The sequence below is a fragment of the Kryptolebias marmoratus genome, linkage group LG19 (genome assembly GCF_001649575.2).
Source record: "Kryptolebias marmoratus isolate JLee-2015 linkage group LG19, ASM164957v2, whole genome shotgun sequence".
NCBI lineage: Eukaryota > Metazoa > Chordata > Actinopteri > Cyprinodontiformes > Rivulidae > Kryptolebias > Kryptolebias marmoratus.
Genome location: NC_051448.1, coordinates 13,289,363 through 13,311,633, shown reverse-complemented (window position 1 = coordinate 13,311,633; position 22,271 = coordinate 13,289,363). Strand labels below are relative to the sequence as shown.

General features: G+C 37.8%; 2 protein-coding genes across 2 annotated transcripts; both read left to right on the top strand.

Annotated features, from left to right (window-relative positions):
• Positions 1–1,412: 1,412 nt before the first annotated feature.
• On the top strand, positions 1,413–9,098 carry ccnc (cyclin C). The gene is made up of 12 exons (XM_017435968.3): positions 1,413–1,570; positions 1,870–1,976; positions 2,175–2,259; positions 3,765–3,834; positions 3,960–4,011; positions 4,124–4,179; positions 5,057–5,092; positions 5,179–5,270; positions 5,351–5,418; positions 5,533–5,612; positions 6,733–6,851; positions 7,001–9,098. Exons 1-12 carry the CDS (start codon positions 1,539–1,541, stop codon positions 7,053–7,055), a joined length of 852 nt encoding a protein of 283 aa, XP_017291457.1. The 5' UTR covers positions 1,413–1,538; the 3' UTR covers positions 7,056–9,098.
• Positions 9,099–10,394: 1,296 nt separating this feature from the next.
• Positions 10,395–17,555, top strand: faxca (failed axon connections homolog, metaxin like GST domain containing a). Its single transcript, XM_017435967.2, has 6 exons — positions 10,395–10,657; positions 12,555–12,690; positions 12,870–13,066; positions 13,341–13,558; positions 14,384–14,500; positions 15,277–17,555. Exons 1-6 carry the CDS (start codon positions 10,395–10,397, stop codon positions 15,573–15,575), a joined length of 1,230 nt encoding a protein of 409 aa, XP_017291456.1. The 3' UTR covers positions 15,576–17,555.
• Positions 17,556–22,271: the final 4,716 nt, after the last annotated feature.

Genomic DNA, 22,271 nt, shown 5'->3' with positions numbered 1-22,271 from the left:
CTCAAAAATCACAGAATTTATTGAAACTTTTGGAAAGTAACCACTGGGTTGATTTCTACAACTAATCAAAGTTTAGAGTTCATCCAATTCAAGATGGATGCCACAGAAATGCAATCTTGGCAAACACAAAAGCCTCTGTAGCTCAGTCAATTTTACAGATATTGACCTAAAATTTGGTGTTAATAGCTGAGAGTGATCCACAACTAATACTTTGAACCCTAACTAATTGCATGAAATTTGTGTTTAAAATTTTGTCCTTAACTATTGAGTCATCTCTGTCTATTTGGCACCAAAATATCTCATAAAACACAGAATGAATTTTAATTAAACTTTCAGAAAATAATCATTGACTATACATGTACAAGTGCTAACTTTTGGAGTCAGCCCAACACACAACTAACTGACCTTAGTCTACACAAAAGTTGCTATAACTCAGGGAATATTACAGATATTAAACTAAAGTGTGGTGTGTTAGTAGTTAAAAGTCATATCCGAAGCATGTGCTGAGCTCTAGCAGTTCATACAAGATAACACAAGATATTGCATGAGATTTGCATGACATTTTTTTTCAAGGTTTGACCAGAATGGCTGTAACTCCATCATTTCTCAAGATGATCTTAGTCTAAAGCTCTAACACAAAAGGCAGGGAGCAATATGCATTCCTTAAAGGAATGCTAGGCCTTTAATAGATTTGAAGTAATTAATAAATTATTTTGTTTTTAATCCTTAACAAATAGTTGTCCATACATAAAAAGGTTCAGTATAAATAAAATAACTTGTGCATTAGACATTTAAAGCTGGTCAGTTTTTTTACCTTTACAAAAACAGTACTGACATGTGTACTGTGTGTTTTCTAAAATATGTGGGATGCTGTTTTTTTTTATTTATGTTTTTGTTGCTCTTGTTTTGACTGGGTTTTATTTTATTTTTTAAACTTAAGGGCAATGCTTATGTGAAGGGAAAGGTTTACCTACTAAAAATATTCACTTTTCACTTTATATGTAAATAATACGTCAAGAAACAACATGCAAAGATTTGTTTTTGGATAAACAGTTTTTTTTAATGAATTGTCAGATTTAGCCAAACCTGTATCCTAAAACAAAAGAAAAATATACATATTTAATGTAAAAAATTTAAAAATTAATTGTGCTTATAAAACATTGTATGAACATTAGTTTTTTGTTGTTGCTGTTTTAACTTAGTTACCCACATTTATGTATTTATTGTACTCTAATTATTTAAACTTCAGTATATTGGCGTTTTCATAGTATCTAACCATTTGAACAAAACCGTGTAGATAAATAACTACACATATTTATTAGTCCTGTTACGTTGACGTTTTTGCTGCATTATTTAGTTTCATACTTAGAAGGCATTAATGAAGAGACACGGTACCCGGAACTATTTTTCGAAGGTATCCGGAAGGTTTTTGACGTTACTCCATCTTTGCTAGCATAACTACTTTTCTGTTGTATTCGCTTCTTTGTAGATAAAAAGCATCAAGTTAAAGTGTATTTTTCTTTCAAAACTGCTACGACATGGCAGGGAACTTCTGGCAAAGTTCACATTAGTAAGTAAAAAAAGAAACATTTACGTGTTACGTCTTTTATGTGTTATTAGTTCGCTTTTGTTGATGTGAGGCCTTTCCGGGGTGAGCGGCTGAGCGAGCTAACAGTTTATTTTTTTTTTACCACGGTATAAAATAGCTTTATAAATCAAGAGGATATAAAAAATAAGTTCGACGTAAAAGGGTTCATTTAAAAAAGCTTTTTTTTTGTATTTATTACGCTGTTTCTTCAAGGTTGTTTGTTTGGCAGTTTGACATGCCAGACGTCTAATTACAATAACATGTTGTATTGTTAATAAAAGTCTGCAGTGGGTTCTGGATAAACAGGACTTAATGAAAGAGCGCCAGAAGGACCTGAAGTTCCTTACAGAAGAGGAGTACTGGAAGCTGCAGATATTTTTCGCCAATGGTAATTATATATATATATATATATATATATATATATTTAATCATAAAATCAATAAACATTGTACTGACAGTTTGTGCTATAGATGCCATTTTATCAATTCTGTGTACTTTAAATATTCATAACTTATTTATGTGTAGTAGAGCATGAAGCCAGTATATTTTGCTTGAAGATATTAGTAAATCATTCTCTTTATTTCAGTGATCCAGGCTTTGGGTGAGCACCTGAAGCTGAGACAGCAGGTCATTGCTACTGCTACAGTCTACTTTAAACGCTTCTACGCCAGGTAAGAAACTGGTTCACTTCACAGCTCATTAATCTGTTTTTAAACTCCTTTCTGTGTGTATTTTTGATTTCTCACTGTTCTAAACTAATCCCACTGGTACAGATTTTAAAAAAGCATGTATGAGTCTGTTTTGTTCTTTTTTTGTACAAAAGAATGTTGTACTTATACTCTGTATCTTTCTGTTTGTTTTTCTCCAGGTAGTTAAACATTTTAATGAATATTGGCAATAAATATTTAAAAAATAAAACCCTGATTTGTAACTACATTTGTGCCTTTTTGACACTAGAGGCACAAAGACAGATCTATTCCATTACACAGTAATCCCAGCCCTATTCTGAGTCAAATTCCAACCCTTATCTAGCCTTAAAATAAGTCTTAATTGCTCTAACATTGGATATCACTCTATCTTTCTTATGTTTTTAAGTATTTTTTTATTTATTGCTCTTAATCAGTGATCCTAGTTTAACTTAACTCTCTCCCAAAACTATTTAGTCATGTTGGGTGCAAAGAGACTCATAACACACGATTCATTTTGGTCCCAGAAAAGTCTGGATATGAAGTCACTAAAACTCCAAAACTACAAAGTGGCAAAGGAATGAGCACCTATGCATTTTGTCAACAAACACTAACAGCATTTCTAATCTGTATTGACTAAAATGAAAACAAAATCTTTCGGAGTTTGAAATGACCATGAAGTTTTTAACACGTGGCATTCTTGATTTCCTTATTTGACAGTTTTTATGCAGTCTGGATATCTGATTGTTCCTTCGTTTTTCTGATATGTGCAACAGGTGAAAAAATATACACTGTCGTTAAATGAATCACTTTAGTGAAAAACATTTGCTTCTGACTAATTTCACAATTTGAAGCTGGTTCTTCTTTGATATTTCATTTAAAATTATATTAGATTACATTTCCTCTGAGACTTTGCTTTTAGAAACAAGGCATTACAGCCTAAATATCACTTCTTTCAGCCATGACAGCTCCACTACGTTTAGTCAAAACACTTGTACGTCATATCTACAGGGTTCTTTAGATTATTACACAAAACCAGTGGTGAGTTCTTGTAACAGGTTTGTGAAATTCCTCAGATTAGTGTATGGGTCAACAGGAACAGGAAACAAAACATATTCTGGATCATCCACTAGAGGATACAAAGGATATAAATCCACTGACTGCAGGTTAAACATGTCTGACATCACTAGCTAATTCTGACTCATTCTGTCATCTGATAACAGAAACAGAGGAACATATAAATGACCTCAGCCCTTTACTTCTTAGTATATGAGAGCACAGAAGTAAGGACGGAACCAGACATTGACAGAGAAACAAATAGAAACCATAATTGTTTTTGTTGTTATTTTTTTTTTCTCATATACCTTGGATTTGACCTCATCTGGAAGGATTGTAGTGTTTTCTTTTTACAGTTAATATTTACTGTGTTTTATCCTGAAATTATCCTTTTACAGCTGGAAAAAAATGTTTTTTTTTTTTTTTGCTTGCAGGTATTCTCTGAAAAGTATAGATCCGGTGCTTATGGCTCCTACCTGTGTGTTCCTGGCTTCTAAAGTTGAGGTAAGAAAGAATCGTACCTTGTTATAATATCTCTGAACTCCACTTCTTTTTTTTCCACATGTATGTTATTTTTCATTATGCGTTGGTTTGAGTTCCGTTAACCTTAATTATTTATCTTCCCTCAGGAATTTGGAGTTGTTTCAAATACCAGACTGATCTCTGCAGCAACTTCTGTTTGTAAGTAACCCCTTTTAAGAAACGTAAACTCTAAAATTAAAAAGAATCAGACATATTAGACTTCACCCTCAGTAAAGGTTGCGTATTAACTTCTTTTTTTTATTTGCTACAGTGAAAACAAGATTTTCTCACGCCTTTTCAAAAGAGTTCCCTTACAGAATGAATCATGTAAGTGTTGATGTTTTTAATTTCATTTCAGAGCTACATAAATAGTAGTTCTTGACAGTTAAAGTAACCTGATTATTGTGAAACTATATGTTTTTAGTTGGGAAATGCAGAGAACTGATCTGAGTATTGCTTATACATATAATGGAGGGAATAACAAAAACATACTTGAAAATGGTAGTTTTTGTCTAAAAAAAACTTGTTACAGATGTCAACATAATATTCTAAAGAGAATTAGAAACACCCTAAAGCTACATTGGTAAACACAAGCCAGATGTTGACTTAAGGTGCTTCCTCTGTGATGTTATTTATGCACAGCTGTGCTGCATTAGAGCTCACCAAGAATCTCTTACACTGTAGCACGGTGTTGCTACCTTACTGTCTATCAGTATGTGACATTCCTCAGCTAATGTTCACACTCTAGTGAAAAAAGAAACTTGGTGTAAGAGCCCTCAGCCTTCATACCCATCATCACAGAGCTGCCAGAACTTCATCAGCACTGTTTCAACACTATTAATAACAGCGGGCCACCGTGGAGCGACAAAAGAAGGGAGCGGTTCGCACAGCAGAGAATGAGTTCGCAAAGAGCTGCGACACAAACATAATTTCTCTTGTCTATATTGCAGACACAGTAAAAGAGATTGATGACTTTGGCTCGTTAGTCCAAGTGTCCAGCAGGTCAATTCCCCATAAAGTCAAAAGACTAATACTAATAATCGGAATGCATACAGCCTAAACACAGCGTAGTTCTGTAAACGAAAGTGGTCTGAATCATGTGAAGATTTGACTTTCTTAGACCTGAGCAGGACATGTCAGTTTTGTTTGAAATGTGTTTGATTTTCCAAACTGAATTCAGAGCTGATTTGTGTGTCTTTTACAGATATTAGAATGTGAGTTCTACCTTTTAGAGCTGATGGTGAGTAGAAACCTTTCCACAGAGACAGTTAGTGCGAGTGGACGATCACCTGGGTCACTTACTCTTTGGTTGAACTTCTGTTTCAGGACTGCTGCCTGATTGTGTACCACCCCTACAGACCACTGTTGCAGTATGTGCAGGACATGGGACAGGAAGACATGCTGCTGCCTCTGGCCTGGTATGGTACCGTTCTCTGTTTGTGAAGAACACGTTTGATCGATTAGTCTCCTCGCTCAATGTCCCATCTGTTCTTCGCAGGCGAATAGTGAATGACACTTACAGGACAGACCTGTGTCTGCTCTACCCTCCCTTCATGATCGCCCTAGGTAAGAGTTGTTCTCCTTGCTTTCCTAATTCCACCTGGGTAAAAAAGCAGTGAATGACTTTAAACGAGCTTTATTAGATTTGAGTTAATCAGTTCTTCTTCTTTTCCTCCCCAGCCTGTCTACATGTTGCCTGTGTGGTGCAGCAGAAAGATGCCAGGCAGTGGTTTGCTGAGCTCTCAGTGGACATGGACAAAGTAAGATTGATATCTCGTTTAGAGTTTCAAAATGGAAACGGAATGGGTTCACTTTCACCTTATCTCATTTCCACATTTTAGTCCCTCCTGTTAGGGACGTTAGCAGAGAAGGAGGAACAAGCTTTTATAAAATCGACAAGCTCCTGCATCATTTGAAACATGCTTCAAATGGACACTGTGTGACAAACCTGCATCTTCTAATTCTTTTATTGTAGCCTTAAGTTGTATTTAATATATTTTTGTCGGAATAATCACTCGTATTCTTCACTGGGTTAATCGGGGTCACGGGGTGCAGGTACCTACTCCAGCAGTCAGCAGCAGTCATCATCTCTCAGATTGGTCTTGAATATGTTGGTGATAACAATTATACTTCTTTCTTTTGCTGTTTTCAATGTAGCCGGTGCAGCTTTTAGGACAGCAAAAATGGAACCATATTTCTTTGTTTGTTTTTGTTGTTCACGTGTTCCAACAATAAATTTTGTAGTATTTTAAAATTTATTTTATGTTTTGTCATACAACTACTTTTCCCACCTTGAAAGTGTTCCATCAATGCATTAAATGTCAACAATTTGATTACAAAATGTCCCAAATTTAATGAATGTGATCACTTTTCAACAAAAAATATAGATTAGGTGCTTAAAGCCCTCCCTGTCTGATACATTTTGCTAACAGACAGTGTTGCCTCTTTATAGTTAATACCAAAGTTGTAAACAAAGATGTAGAGCTTGGAGTATGTGTTGCACAATATCTGTAAAACTTACAGCCTTTTTTATTTGTGTTGGCAAATATTGATCGGCTCAGAAGGGCATCTTGAATGAGATTGACTCCAAAGTGTAACCAGTGATTACTTTCTGAGAGTTTCATTAAAAGTCTGTGCAGTGGTTCATGAGATATTTTGCCAACGCTACAATCAATTTGAACATTCACACTCAGACACGGGCAAAAATTTTATTTATCTTCAATGGCAGGCATTTTCAGCTACCTCATGTGGAAATAGATTTATTTGGGAAAAGCGCTGAAATCCCACTGTTGTGTGACACATCCAAGAAGATGATCTTACGTAATTTTAGACTCTTTAGAAATCTATTCAGAAAAGTAATTTTTTGTGGTTTATTTGAAGATCTTGGAGATTATCCGTGTGATGCTGAAGCTTTACGACCAGTGGAAAAATTTTGATGACAGGAAGGAGATAGCTGCTATCCTAAACAAGATGCCAAAACCTAAACCACCTCCTAACAGGTATGTCTGGCTTTCTTTCTTTCTCTTCTTCTTCATATTTTATTTCCATAAATGTTTTTTTCTTTAACCCTCTTTTTTTTCTGATTCCTACAAACTGCACTAAGATGAAAAGATAAACTAAAATGTTGCTGTTCATCCTCTGCCTGCAGTGAGAGTGATCAGAGCTCCAACGGGAACCAAAGCAACTCCTACAGCCAGTCTTAGCAGAACCTCTCCTTTCACGTGAGAATCCATGATGTTACAAACTTTGGGAGGGGCCGAATGTTTTAAATCCAACACATCACAACCTTCGCAGTGTCAGTTGAACAAAAGCTGGTCAAGATGTCCGTTCATCATCGTCGGTGGACACTCCTAACAAACTCTCCGTCTTCGTCCTGCCCTCTGATTTGTGGATTCTTGGATTGAAAGAGCCTGCGGTGACCGGCTGAGCCGCGACCCCTGCGCTGTGGTGGCGTCTCGGCCGGGCCGGACGACTCGGACTTGAATTTAAACTGAGGAACATCCGAGGGAAGAAAACCGACTGGAGAACAAACGTGACGGTTCATTAAAGACCCGTCGTTAGTAACGATCCTGAAATCCTTGAACCGCCCCGAGGAGCGAGTCACGTCATGCGGCGCTCCTTCGGGTTTGAGAAAACTTGATCACGAGTACTGTGTGCATGTGTGCGTGTGTGTGCGTGTAGTACACATGGGTTTTCATTCCTCAGGGATTGCAGTAGTTCTCTCTCTACATGAATGATATGATTCTGTGCCGATGAAGTGGATTTGATTGGATATCTAGATGTGATTGGAGACACCTACCTTCTTTAGAAACAGCAGCTTAACGAAAGCACTTCGAAAGAAAACATCCCAGGAGAGGCTGCTTTATGAAATGGAGCTTTTCTTTTAAACAAGAATTTACTGTGTTTGAATCATGTCAGCAAAACTATTTTCTCCCATTCCCTCATCTATTGTAAATAGCCTTAAACTTTCATTTATTTTATCTGTTCTTTTTTGTTTTTTGCTTTATTAGGTAAACTGATAAAATCTTGTTTTAGCTTTGTGCTTGTGATGCAAAAAGGGATAGTTCGGCTCGTTTGAGATGGGGTTCTATGTAAAACCAATTAACACGTCGATGTGTCGTAGTTGGCTCTGTGAATGGAAAATTAATTTAACTCTGACTGGATTGACGAGCTAAGAACAAAGAGAGTCGACTTTAAAACGACTCCAGTTTAAAATAAAATCATAGCGATTAAAGTGAACGCTGTTTTATAAACCTTTACGCTGCTGGGAATTTTGCATTACATGGTTATTTTGTCAGAAATATGATGTTCCTGTCAGAAGTGCCCCAGGCTGCACAGAAAATGCTACAGCTAGCTGCTATTAACCCTTGTTATAGATATCTATGTAAATAATTCTGCATAATTGTCGGTGATGTGAAGGTTTATAAACTAGCGTTTCCTTTAACCTTTACTAATTTTTTTATTTTAAGTTGTGTTGGGACTCAAGCTAGCCAATAGCTTGTCAGTTTGGTCACAGTTAGATTCTGTTTAACTAAATCCCACTTCAAAACATCTGAACTATCACTTTAAAGTTCTCCTTTTTTACTGTGGTTATTCTTCTTTTTTTCTGTTGAATATTAGATTTTTTTTTTGGCTTAGATTGTAGAATAATGTTTTGTGATAAGCTATTATAAAATATTTGTTTTTATTCAGTAAAGGACATGCTTTTCTTTCTTTTTTGTGAGTAAATGCAAATCACAATCATTGTCTCTGTATCTACAGCCTTTTTTTAATTGTATGTCTCTCAGCCATGTGGTAAATCACCAAACTGTTGCAATATGTTTGTGCATCCTGTAGATGTCTCTGTTGTTTTCTGGTAAAGAGGGAGCGGTGTGTGAGTGGCTGCTTTCCTCACAAGGTGCTTGAAAGCCTTAGAAAATAAAAAGCTGCTGGTAAGAGAATAGTCCTTATAACAGCACACTGTCACGTTCAGGTCATGTATTTTAAGATAGTGTTGATTTGCTTCAGTTTTTAGTTTCTTATTTCTGTGGAAAATGAATTAAAAATATATATAAAGATCATTTTGTTTAGGTCCACTTCCGGTAAAATAAGCAGACGTGCTCTTTTGCTTTGTGGAGCTTTCCATTTTAAGAGACGTCATTTAGGGCTTCATGCCACCCTAATTTACCACTTATGTTAAAAACCCTTTCCAATATTGTCACTTGAAGATTTGAGTTGGCTAATAAAATGTGTGGTGTGCAAAGAAAGCGGGTCTTTGCTGTTTTATTGGTCGTTTAATACATTTTTTGGGTGATAAACAGCCTGTTTACCTATCTGCAATGTCAGCTCAGTGCAGCAGCAGAGGTGGGACCCCTGCTGGAGACAAGAGGAAACAACACAGATAAACAAACAGAAAATCACCACCGAAGAGAACTGAAATATCTTTTCTTACACCGGGGTTCGTGTTTAAAGTCCGGAAGGAGTTCGTTTGTCAATGAGAATAATTTTTTTTGTAAGTATTTTCCTGCATAAGATCACATCTCGGTACAGTCAGTTCCCGTGACGTCACTGACTGCGTGAATCCTGCAGAATACAGCGGAAATAGTATTACAGACCAAATGATGATGCCCTTCAAAATAAAATCAAGCTTTTAAAAGCTTTGAGATCAAGGTTTGTGCTTAGAGTCACTGAAATTACATTTAAATACATTTAATTTGTTATTGTTTATTTTTAGACTTGTTTGGATTTTACTTCTATTTTATTGTATTAATGATAAATTGATATTCAGGGTATCGCTGAGGAACAGAAACAAACAAAAACTAAACAATGAAAAAATGTAACAAAAAATGTGATAACTGTTTTAAAAAATGATAATTTTAATATATTATGGTATGATTTAAAAATAATCTTAAAATATGATTTTGTTTCCTTTTGAAATATTTGGCAGTGTTGCGTTTTGCATCTCAGAGCATCAAATCATATATTTAATTGTTGGTTTGTTCATGTGTTTGTTTGTTTCCCATGTCTGTTATCATAAAAAAATAGTAGTTCATCTTTATGTGGTTCTGAAATATTTAGTGCCTCCAGAAGTATTTACTTGAACAATTTAAGATTAAATTGATTGGAATATGGCAACTATGTAATAGAAAATCCGTGAACTTTAGGATTCTACCAGGTCTAAAATTATAATTTCTAACATACAGATGTATTTTAGTATTACAAAGTAAAAACAAAATGTTAAACATGTTCACAATGTTCACGACTTCTGATCTTTCTGTATTTGCCAAGCAGCCACTTTTATTTTGAAACAGTAAACCGGAAGCCGGTGTGTCTTCAGTTTTGACTCGACGGAAACTGGAAAAGGGTCAAATCAGAGAGCTCCGAACGGGCTTCGGAGGATGTCCTGTCCGCCTCGGGGCTGAACCTGGGGCGGGATGCTCGGGTCCACCCGGCTGTTCCCGGTCCGCTCGCGCCCCTCCTGCCGCCGCCGGGACCCATGAAGCCCCCGCTGATGAAGGCCCGACCTGCCAAAGCGAGGCGGAAAGCGGCCGGGGAAGCTGAGCATGTTGTTCTGGCGCGTCGGGTTCGCCTGGCCCGGGTCGTGTGTGGTTGATCTCGGCCGGCAGAACCAGACCTTCCCCTCCGGCCTGCCGGGCTCCGATGAGCAGTTTTATGGGTCCATCATCGTCGCCTCCCGTCTGCAGGACTACGGCGGGATGATGTCCGCGCTGGGCTCGGATTCGTGGTGGAGGAAGACGCTGTATGTGACCGGAGGGGCTCTGCTCGCTGCTGCTGCTTATCTGCTGCACGAACTGCTGGCGATCAGGTACCGACAACAACAACAACAACACCAGAGGCTGTCAGGGAGAAGCTGCTGAGCTCCAGAAACCTGAGCCAGGCCTCAGAGTCAGGTCCTGAAGACCCAAATGTTTGCTGGACTGTAATCTGTGGGATTGGGCGGGTGACCGTGGGAAATAAGGAGTCGTGAGTGGAGGGCTGTGATGTAACAGAACCCCCCTAACCTGCTGCCTACAAACACTGAGGCATTTACACACTTCCTGCTCCGACTAAAGTCAAGGATTACTGTAAAAATCGCTTATATTAATGGGAGAAATTACATTTTCTTCAAAAATGCTGAGTGCTGAAGGACTTTGCTTAAAGTTGTTGAAGGATTAACTGATTTTCTTTTAAAAGTCAGAATAAGCAAAACATGATCTTAAAGCAGCAAAACAGTTGCCAAAAGCTAAATTTAGCACAATTGGAGCTAAAATGAACAAAATGGTAACTAATATCCAAAGTCCACAAAAGTGTGACTAAAAGCCAAAATGAGTAAAACTGTGGCAGTCAGTTTGCTGATATAGATTTTAGAGAACAATGTTTTGAAGGGATTAAAGAAATCTGTGTGTTTCTATGGGGAAACATTTTGTAAATAAAGTTAAATAACTTAAAGTATAAATGTTTAAAATACTCAAAGTCATAACATACTTTTCCTGATTTATGAATGGTGAAAATAGCACAGAATGTGTGGAAGTAGTTTACAAAAACAGTCCAGAAGGAACTACAGACAGGAAACCAGTAGTGTCATAATTCAAACAATAACAACATAAAACATGGTAATAATTAATTTCCCATGTTTTTTTATCTGATACGCTGCTGCTGACCCTCAAACGTCTTACCATTTTCTGTATATTAACAGTATTAGCTGTAGGTCACTTTGATTTGTCTGCATTTTCAAGGGCAACACGACACCAAACAGGATTTTTTGGTTGTGCTTTATTTTCCCCTCTCACACAGTGGGGCTTCAATGTTAGTATATAAGAAAATGCATCTTTTGCAACCTCTTCTGCAAGCCTTAAAATACTTAAACTTAATCAAAAATAGAAATGCTAGGTTTACCTGTGTGTAAATTTCTCTGATCTATATGTGTGTTAGAGCGACGCTCAGCTCTGGAGGACACTGTCCTGAATGTGCGGTCAGTCAAGCTGTTTTTGTTGAGCTCTGCTGTAAAATCCTGCAGTGCTCTCTGCCTTTCTGTGTGCCGGGCTTCATATTACCATTTTACAGGCTTTTAGTTTCAATAACAAAGCCCTCTGTTGTTAAATCAGGTTTTTAAAAAAAGGAGTTGTCTCAGAGTCCTGAGCAGTTCAGCACCAGGCTGAAACGGTCAGCTCCTCAGATGAGCGTCTTGTTTTTCTTCCACTTCAGCACTTTGCTCAGTGGACAGCTCTCTGAGCTTTTGCAGCAGGTCCAATTGAATTTGTTGTTTATTTGTAGAAGCGTTTCCATCCAATAAGCAGCTTTGCACCACCGGAATCCTTCTTAGATCATCTCTAATAAAAGCTCAGCACAGGGTCGGCTTAAAAGCAAAGGATTGTTTATAATATAAGATATTCACAAACTCACACTGAGCAGAACCACAACTTTGAATTTAAATACCATAGTTACACAGTAACATACATTGCAAATGTGTTTTTTGGACTTCTACGTTTGTGCAGCCTTGATTAACATGATAAACTTTTTATAATTTAACCAACAAAGACATTTTGTCAAGTTTTTCAGTGAAACTTCATGTTTTAGAGAGCTGATTTCTGAAGATGCTTTGGCTGTACTCACTGAACCTACAATCCTAAAAACTTTAAGATTTAACCCTGAAACTGCATGGTTCATTCACCCTGTTTCACCTCAGCCAGCCGCTGTATAAACCATAGCTTTTCCTCACACAGAAAGGAAGAGGAGCTGGACTCTAAAGATGCCATCATCCTCCACCAGTTCTCCAGGCCCAGATCTGGTGTCCCCTCCCTGTCCCCTTTCTGCCTTAAACTGGAGACCTACCTCCGTATGGCCGACCTGCCCTACCAGGTGACTTTATCTGGCCTTAAATCATCCAGAACAGATGATTAACCTTCATTTTAACTTATTTTTCTATGACAAGGATGAACATAGTTTCTCTTTTATTCTTTTTTTGTCATCCAGTACCAAACCAGTATAAAACCAATCTCTACCTTTTGCTGCGTCACATTCTCCTTCTTCTCCTCCAGAACTACTTTGATGGGAGGCTCTCTCCGCAGGGGAAGATGCCGTGGGTCGAGTACAACCAGGAGCAGGTGTTTGGGACCGAGTTCATCATTGAGTTTCTGGAGGAAAGGCTGGGCGTGAGCCTGAACAAGGGTCTGACGCCGCAGGAGAGGGCCATGTCCCGAGCCATCACCACAATGGTGGAAGAGCACTTCTACTGGTGAGTTCCAACTGGGAACGGCTTCTGGGTTGTTTCATGTAAACACCAAGCATGTCATTACTGCAGATCCACTCAGTAAAAAAAGTTCCCACAATTCTTTTTTTTTACAAAAAACAAGTTGTAGTTCTGTTCAAAGCTTCCTGTGTTCCTCATAAATTATTAAGAGGTAGCTCTTCCTTTAAGATTCACCTTTTCCACCCATAAAATGATCCTGTTTCCTCTTGCTGGGAGGGGAGGAGCCACGTTACTTGAAAAGTTTGTGTTTGTCTAAAAGGACCATAGCTTATTGTCAGTGGGTAGACCACCTGGAGGAGACCCAGAAGATGCTGTCGGTGAGCGGACCTCTGAGCGACCTGCTCAAGTGGATCCTGAGTCACCTGACCTGTGGGATCGTTAAAAGGGAGATGTACGGCCACGGAATTGGGCGTTTCTCCACAGATGAGGTTTACATGCTGATGGAGAAGGACATGCGCACACTGGCTACTCTACTAGGTAAAGGCTTTGTTACTATGAGCAGTAATAGTCATTGTTAAGGCAGTTGTTTCAGACAGCAGCATGTCTGTGTAAGAAAAAGAGTTCATGTGCTTCCCTGACCTTGAACTTTTATATCACTTGACAGCCTTTTAAATTATTTGGTTCATCGTGGAGCAAAAATACAAGTTAAAGTCCTAGTGTTCCTTGAAGGAATGATTCCGAAAGCTAATGAGTTGTATATGTATATCCAATGATTACTTTTCATTATGTTTCATTAATATCTGTCTAATGATTTGTGAGATATTTTGCTAACAGACAAGCGGTTGACTCCCACAATTAATGCCAAAGTTTTAAACAAAGATCTTGGACAATGTGTAGTACTCTGAGTATGTGTTCAGGATGATACTCAGCTGCCATCACATCAAATTTTAGATCAATATCTGTAAAATTGGCAGAGGTTTAGCCATTTTTCGTGTTTGCTAAGTCCGATTAGATGGCAGCACACACACATGGATGCACACACGCACAGGCAGGCAAAAGCAAGGTAAACAAAGCTGAAAAGGGCTGAGCAGCTTAAATCTTGTAGCTCAACACTGACCTCTTGTGGTAATCTTTGGCATTGCTAAATAAGAATGTAACGACATGTGGAGCTGCAAAAAGGATTTAAAATTCGTCTGACGTAATCATCGTCGTCATCATCATCTTCAGACCCGTGTTTTTGTTGTAAAGGTTTCTAGAGCAACGTCAGCATTTTGTATAAAATATTTAAAAAAGCAATTGTTTAAAAAGAAGGGCATTTTTTATTTTCATCTTCTTACTTTGCTTGTGTTTTGTCTGTCTAAGGTGATAAGAAGTACATGATGGGCTCGAAGCTTTCGGCAGTAGACGCTGCAGTGTTTGGTCACCTGGCTCCCGCAATGTGGACTCTGCCAGGATCCCGACCGGAGCAGCTGATCAAAGGTCGGTTTACCATGAACTCCAAAAATACCCAACTTTTGTCTTTTCCCTTGAAATTTGAAGAAAAGCAGGTGATTGTAGGGGACCAATCTACATTTAATCGGTACATTTGTAACTGAATAAACACACAAACCTCTGTTTTTATATAAAGTTATATCATAATATTAAAGATCAGCTTGAAATTAAATTTGCCGCAAACCAATTTCATGTAATTTGTAAGTGTGCTTGTCTGCCATTAAACAACATATCTCATGAAACGGTAGACAGATTTTAATGTAACTCCTAGAACTCAGTAATCAGACCACAACATGCCCCAAGCGATACACATTACGTGACATCTTTGAGTCAAACTGTGTCATTAACTGTTGCAGTCAACCCTGTCTGTCTGTTGGCGAAATATCTCATAAACCAGAGGACAGATTTTAGTGAAACTCAATGAAAATATTCATCAGATGTACATCTACAACTGATTAAGATTTGGAGTCCATTCAGTTTAAGATGGCTGCCACAGCTAATCTAGCTGAGCAAACAGAACAATGCTTATGACTCAGGCTGTTTTACAGATATTGAGCTAAAATTTAGGGTGAAAGTAGCTGAAAGTCATCAGACTCAGGCTAATTGGTGATTAAAACAGATCAAAATGAGGCAACTTGTAATTGGTTTAAAAGCAATTTTATAGAATAACAATATATATTTTGCATTTTTTGGTTTAAGCTCAGTACTGTCTGTTTTTTGTGGATAATATCTTCTGTTCCTACTGAGCTCTTCGTTCCCCACAGGTGAGCTGATCAACCTGGCCATGTACTGCGAGCGCATCCGCCGGCGCTTCTGGCCCGAGTGGTTCGTGGACCTGGAGGACCTGCGCTACGACAGCGCCGACGACGACAGCGACTCTCGTTCGAGGCTCCCCGACCTGGGCCTCTACTCTCGCTCGGGCACCACCTCCGGGGAGTCGACACACTCGCACGCCCAAACGCCGCAGGTGCCGCCGTCGCCTGTCAGCGACCCCACGGGCCTCTCGCTGTACGACTCCGACATGGACACCGAGTGTTCGGAAATAGATCTGCTGAAGTGTTGACAGAACACACACACATACAGATACACACTTGCGGTTCGCGTATGCCCTCCTCCTTCCTGTTTGAGCTTTTGGGAGTTGTTGCCGGACTTGCGAATCACATAAAAGATCAATTTTTCAAACAACTGGGAAGAAAAAAATAAAAAACTAACTCAAACTAGATAAAAACAGTGGAAAAAAAGGATCTAAAAGCGTAAAAGTTTTAGTGAAAAAGAAGAAAATGCAGGAGCTGGTTGAAAAGTAGCAACTAGAAAGGAGTAAATGACGCTGCTGCCGCTGAGAAACTCCTCCACTTCTCATCTGCAGTCACAACCTGTTTCAAGTTGTTGTAACCATGGCAACAACACACGAGCGTAGCCCCGAGCCTTGTGTGTTTTTGACTAACTGATCACCTTGTGCTGAAACCACATCGACACTTTGGAGCCGTACAGGACTGTATGAAAACCGTTCGCTGTAAATAGAATAACAACCCGACCAAACTCGGATTTAATTATTAGAATATTGAATTATTTTCTGAATATAAATCATAAAGATAGCCTGAACGTAGAGAATCCTCTCCCGAGTCATATGATGTAAATACTGTAAGTGTTTCTCCTTAAAAAAAAACAACAACCTTGTCTCCATAGATACCTACTCTGCTGGTTCGGGATCAGCAGGAGGAGCTACAGAAACGCCTGCTGCTCATGTTGACATCCAGCAGGAAGGTTTCATAGCAGATAATGGATCCCATGAGCCCTTTGAATTTAGAGTTTGACCTATTTAGACAAAAAAAAGGAGAATAAATCCACACATTCAAATCATTGTTCTGCAACATAAATAGTCCAGCTCCTGTATAGTTTGGGTGATTCCCGAAGATTATAGCTGTAGGTCACTGAAAGCGACTCAGTCAAATGATTTTTTTTAAAATAAGCATTTGAATTAAAGTGCATGACTGATGAAAATCTCCCTTTAAACCTCGTGTATTGTCCACATTTCTTAGTTTCCTTGTTTTAATTGATTGCCAGTACTTGTGGCCCGAATCTGCCACCCAAACATGCAGCTGCTGGCTGTTGGAAGACCCAGAAAGCAACATAAGAGCAATAAGAGAGCAGACGCAGGTCCACTCTGTTTAGTTTTTCTGCTCCGGTTGGTTTGGTTTGGTTTGTGTGTCAGTGGGGTGCAGAACTGATGGGTGTTGGTCGCTCAACAAACGCTCCTCCAGCACCACCTGTGGCGCGTTAAAGGCTGCTTCCAGCGCACGGGAAGCTCCATTTGTTTGCTGGTTTTCATGCTGGAGTCACTGCGTGTGTAAGAACGATGGTGCACTAAAGGGAGAGTTCAGATGTTTTGAAGTGGGGATCTGTGGAAAGATTATGAACGATGAATGTCTTCGCTCTTTGGTCGGCCCTAGTTTGGAGGAACGGAGTTTGATTCTGACCAGACTGAGGAGCTAAGAGCTAGTATGTTAGCTTTTCAATTTCATTCCTCCAGGAAGGGCTTCAGCCCACTGCTGCTGTCTCATAATATTAGACCAAATATCCCCACCTTCTCTTGTTGTTTGAAATTAAAGCCAGCAGGAGCTGGTTTTTAGAACCAGACTTTGAGCACTAGAAATGAAAACACTAGGATCTAAAAATATGATAGAACCAGTGGCTCCTCTTCAATATTTGTTCACCAGAGAGCACTTTCAAACCATTTTTTTCAAATGTAAAAGAAGAAATATATATATATTGCTTAAAAATAATCTTTCTAACCTAAAAAGATCAAAATCAAAAATGAATTAGGATCCAAAATATGTTTTTTTCTCCCTGATTTACTTTTATCCTTGAGATGAATAACTAACTTTCTTTAGTGGCTTTGTTCATGACTGTTCTTTCTCTTTGAATGATGAGTGAGTTGTGCTCATAAAAAAACAACATCATGACTTTCAGGAACGAAATTTGTTTGGCAGCACACCTAAGATTAAGTTGCAGAAATCCTAATAAGACAATTTAAAATGTTTGGCTGATGTATATATATATATATATATATATATATATATATATATATATATATATATATAAAACTTTAAAAGGAGGACTTCAGACTGTCATGCCTTTTATTTCAGTAAATGTTTACAAGCTGAAACAAAAAAAAAATCTTCTTTAAAACTTTCGTTTAGTGTCTTAAAATGTTGCCTGGTTCCTGTTGCCTTTGCCTCCTCAGTGGTTTAGCCTTATGAGTACCTGAAGCTACGTGGTTTATATACATTTACATATTTATCTTGGTTTTTATTTTGTTTGTTTTTTTAAATGGAGATTTCTGTAAATTATTTTGAATGTTGATGTTGTCAGATTTTGTAAATGTCGGTTATGATTTTGCACTTTTTCCTGTTGGGTTAAACCTGTTTTTATTCGATGGCTTGAATTGTTCTCATCCTGATTTATCGTTGAGTGCAACACAGGCTGTTCTTCTCAGATAGGTGCCGAACAAACAGCTTTTCAAGTAAAAGAAATTAGAATAATGACTTTAAATTCTGCCCTCATCAAAGATCTAAAAAGAAGTTGACCTTTCGCTCGGTTGTGCTCCATGTTTAGGATGGTTTGAGTTTTCCCTCCTCGCCCCTTTGTGAGCTGACCAGCTGCAAGAAGTGTTTCTTCATCCGTCGTATGTGTGTGTTTGTGTCGCTCCCCCTTCATGAACTCCACACCGCATCATCTCTTGATGTCGTGTTCGGTGAAACAATCTCATCAGACTGTAAATAAAAGACAAACTGAACATGCCAATACAGAAAACAAAAACAACAACTCTCTGAGAGGTTTTAAAAGTAATACTCCAATGAATGTATCTTAAAGAGATAAAAGGCTGGGTTATGATTAAATACAGCTGTGATATTTTCCTTTGGTGTGTCTCGGTTATTAAATATATGCGAAGAAAGGAGGGGGTTCACTGTCAAGACTTAGAGGTGTATGCAGTCTGGCATTTGTCCCATAATCCTGTCCCTCTGTGCTTGCTACCATATGACAACACTAAACCCAGCCGACAGTGCTGAAGGATTAGCTCTTTGCCCTTTTTTTTATCCTGGAGCTCTGGAGAGAGAGAGAAGAGAGAAAAGGCCAGTGGTGGAAGCACCGCTGTGGGTGAGAAAAGGTTAGAAAAGGGGGAAAGAGACAAACAGCAGCAAACAGATGAGAGAGAGATCCGGCAGCTTTGGCTCTCTGCAACCTTTGTGCTGAAATCCCAGGGAGATCCAGAGGAGACAACAGAGGGCTGACAGTGAAGCAGAGGTGGCAGCTGTGTGTGTGTCCAACACGTGGCTGCATGTGCACTGGGTAACTGTGTGTGTGTGTGTGTGAGAGAGAGAGAGAGAGAGAAAATGAATAATGCAGGAGGTGCCTGTAGGAGCATGGGGGCCGGGAGGAGGGCAGATGGTCGTCCACTGATAAGAGAACTCAGGCAGAGGGGTCCTCCAGAGAGACGGGTTTAGACCCACACAGACAAAAACCCATTACTATTCATCCATCTTTCTGTTTTCTTTTCTCAAAATGTAATTTGTTTGTTTCCTAAAACAGCACACAATGGATCCGATGTCAAAATAAAAGCTTCATTATGAAGCGATAAATTCAAATAAAGCAGCTGAGTCTAACCAGAACCAAACTGAGAACCGCTGTTAAATTTCCTCTTCATTCGTTATGTTTGAATTTTGGATTTTAATCCATCCTTCACTGAATACAGTGATCTAAAAAACTGCTGCAGAATATGCAGCATGAAAACATACTACTTAAGGAAGAGGACATGGAAGCACAAATTAATGAACTATAATAATTATAAAAAGGTATTTGCTTCATTTGATATTATAGAAATAAAGATTTTTTTTTCTCTCGTTTGTGGAGAACAGCAGAAACTCATCTGATGGGTCCTGAAAGAGTTAAACAAACAAAGCTTGTGACTGTTTTCAGCATTTGGACTTTTTTCCCTCTAATCTTTAAAGGGTTTTAAAAGTTTTGCTGAAATGTTAAATTTTATTTTTCATTTTTAACATTCGTAAAAATAATCTATTTGGGAGGATTTGAAGGAATTGCAGAAGATGGAGGGTATAATTCTACATCTGAAACATAAAAATTCAACACAAAGGGCTGTTTTTATGTTGGAAGCCAAAAAAAACAAGTTTTTTTTTTTTTGGCATTTGTTTTAAATGCACTGTAGTTTTATATTTTTAAACTAATAATCAGTGTATAGAAAGATCACCTTGTCAGCTAAAATTGTTCAATAAATGTAGTAATTATGAACCAAAATATTAAAGCAGCATAACAATATCTCAAAATTATACCTAAGTTACAAATGTTACAAACTCTTTTACTGCTGATTTATAGTTATAATACGAACTAAAAAAAATGTTCAGCTTTACACTAAAGCAGCTTTTTTAAAACTTTCCTCTTTTTGTTAAATTGATACAGTTTGTCTGTTCAGGACTTTTACTTTGAAAATAATATCACAGCCCTGTAAAAAGAAAAAACCAAAGTCATTTAACTGTGAAGGAAATTCAAGGCTTAAGCTGGAGAATATCTTCAATACACAAACGATCAAATTAAATCAGATTTTGAAAAAAAAGAAAATGAAAAAGACCAGTAGAGGCTCAGAGTCAGAAACAAATGAATGGAGAGCATTTTGATGTTTTAAAAAAGCTTATTACATAAAAGTGTAGGCAATGAATGGACGTTAGCTGTATAAATAAACAAACAAACAAATAAATAAATATAAACAAACATTCACGTCAGTGCCGGACCTGACCGCCAGGTGGCAGCAGCGCCTGGAGTTGATCCGTCCAGCAGCGTTTTGTGATGAAACTCACTGAAGGTTTGACATGAGGGGAACAAAAACACACAGGGTGTGTGAGTGTGTGTGTTTGTTCGCATTTTCAAGCTTGTAAATACAAAACAATTTTAACTGAATTAAATTAAAACTGAAAACCTGAGAGAAACGACGCTACCTCAGTTTTACACCTTGATATGAAGCTGCATCGAGATCAGCCCAGATAGAAAAATAATGTATTTTGATTTTTATTTCATTTTTTTTCCCCACGATACAAAATATTATCGTGGCTGACAGGTTTGATTTTTGTTTGTTTTTTGGTTTTTGTCAGGGTGTTTGCATCAAAGGCAGCAAATTAGTTCTGGTTCTGCTGATGACCTGCAGCTAAATTGTTGTTTTCTGACAGTTTGTCTGCTGAGAACTACTAAAGAAAAAAAAACCATAATTTTTAAGATGCTCTAACTTATATCTTCTTGCTGAATTATATCCTGATGAAAATATAAACCCAGATGTTTTTATTTTTAGCTGCAGGCATCAGCAGGAGGAAACACGTCACCAAAACAGCTGAAGGACTTTTCCATAAGCAGCCGAGAGGAGATGATCAAATCTGTCAGTAAAATGCAAAGAAAACAGCTCGTCTTCTGCGCCTTTTTTTTCTTTCTTTTTCTTCCTGGAGCTCAATAAAGAGCAAGACTGCAATGTTGTAGAAAACAAATACAATTTAATGACCAAAAAAGCAGATAGAAATTGTGCAATTGCTGATTTCATTTCCCTCTTTTTGTTTGATCACAGATTTCAGGTCGATAAGATTTTGTTTTGGTTTTATTCTTTCTTTCTTTCTCTTTCTTTTTTTTTTTAAATATCAGAATCTCAAACTCAGCTTTTTTTCCCTGTCATATCTTTTTTTTTTTTTTTTGCTTTTTTGTTAAAATTCTGTCAGAGAATAAAATCTCCAACTCCTGGCGGATTTTATTATTATTATTTTTTCCCTAAAACTCCACTCGTCGGTTAAATCACAGGATTTAAAGGTGGCACAAGAACAACGTGTCTGTGTTTGTGCTTTGGCACAGACCGACAAAACAAACAAACAAACACTCAGGTAATAAACAAACAAAACAATAATGATAATAATACAAAAAATACACCCTGAAGATGGATCCCACAGATCATCCTCACAGTTATAGAGCCACTGAGGCCCGAGCTGGTACCGGGATACAGTCCATAATATTACTATTATTATTATTAGTCAGAGTTTTCTCCAGGAAAGCAAGGCAGGAGGGACCGGACCGCTCTGAGAGCTCCGGCCGGACAGTCTCGGTCTTTGTCGTCACAGCGTTTTGGAAAAAAACAAAAAAAAAAGTAAAATAACAAATAATAATAATAATACTGATGATGAAACACGCACAGACAGAAAAACACAAATCAACCAAAACACACTCTCTATTGTCTTATTATTATTATTTTTACTATTATTATTATCATTATTATTATCATCATAATTATTCATTTTTGTTGTTGTTGTATTTTAAGAGCATTTAAACAAATTTCAGAGGGTACATTTTTTTTAACTATATTGAATAGTGGGGAAAATTTATACTTGAATTTTGACTGAATAATAACAACAACAACAACAACAACAACAACAACAACAACAACAATAATAATAATAATAATAATAATAATAATTCACACACACAGACTGTCAGGTTCAGGTATAACAACAACAACAACAACAACAATAATAATAATAATAATAATAATAATAATAATAATAATAATAATAAAGCTGGTATTGGTTGGGTTTTTCACATGGGGGGGCTGCAGCAGGTGTCTGCTATTTCAGCCCTGTTCTGCCACAAGCTGCAAATACCCCCCCTACACACACACACACACACACACACACACACACACACACACACACACACACAC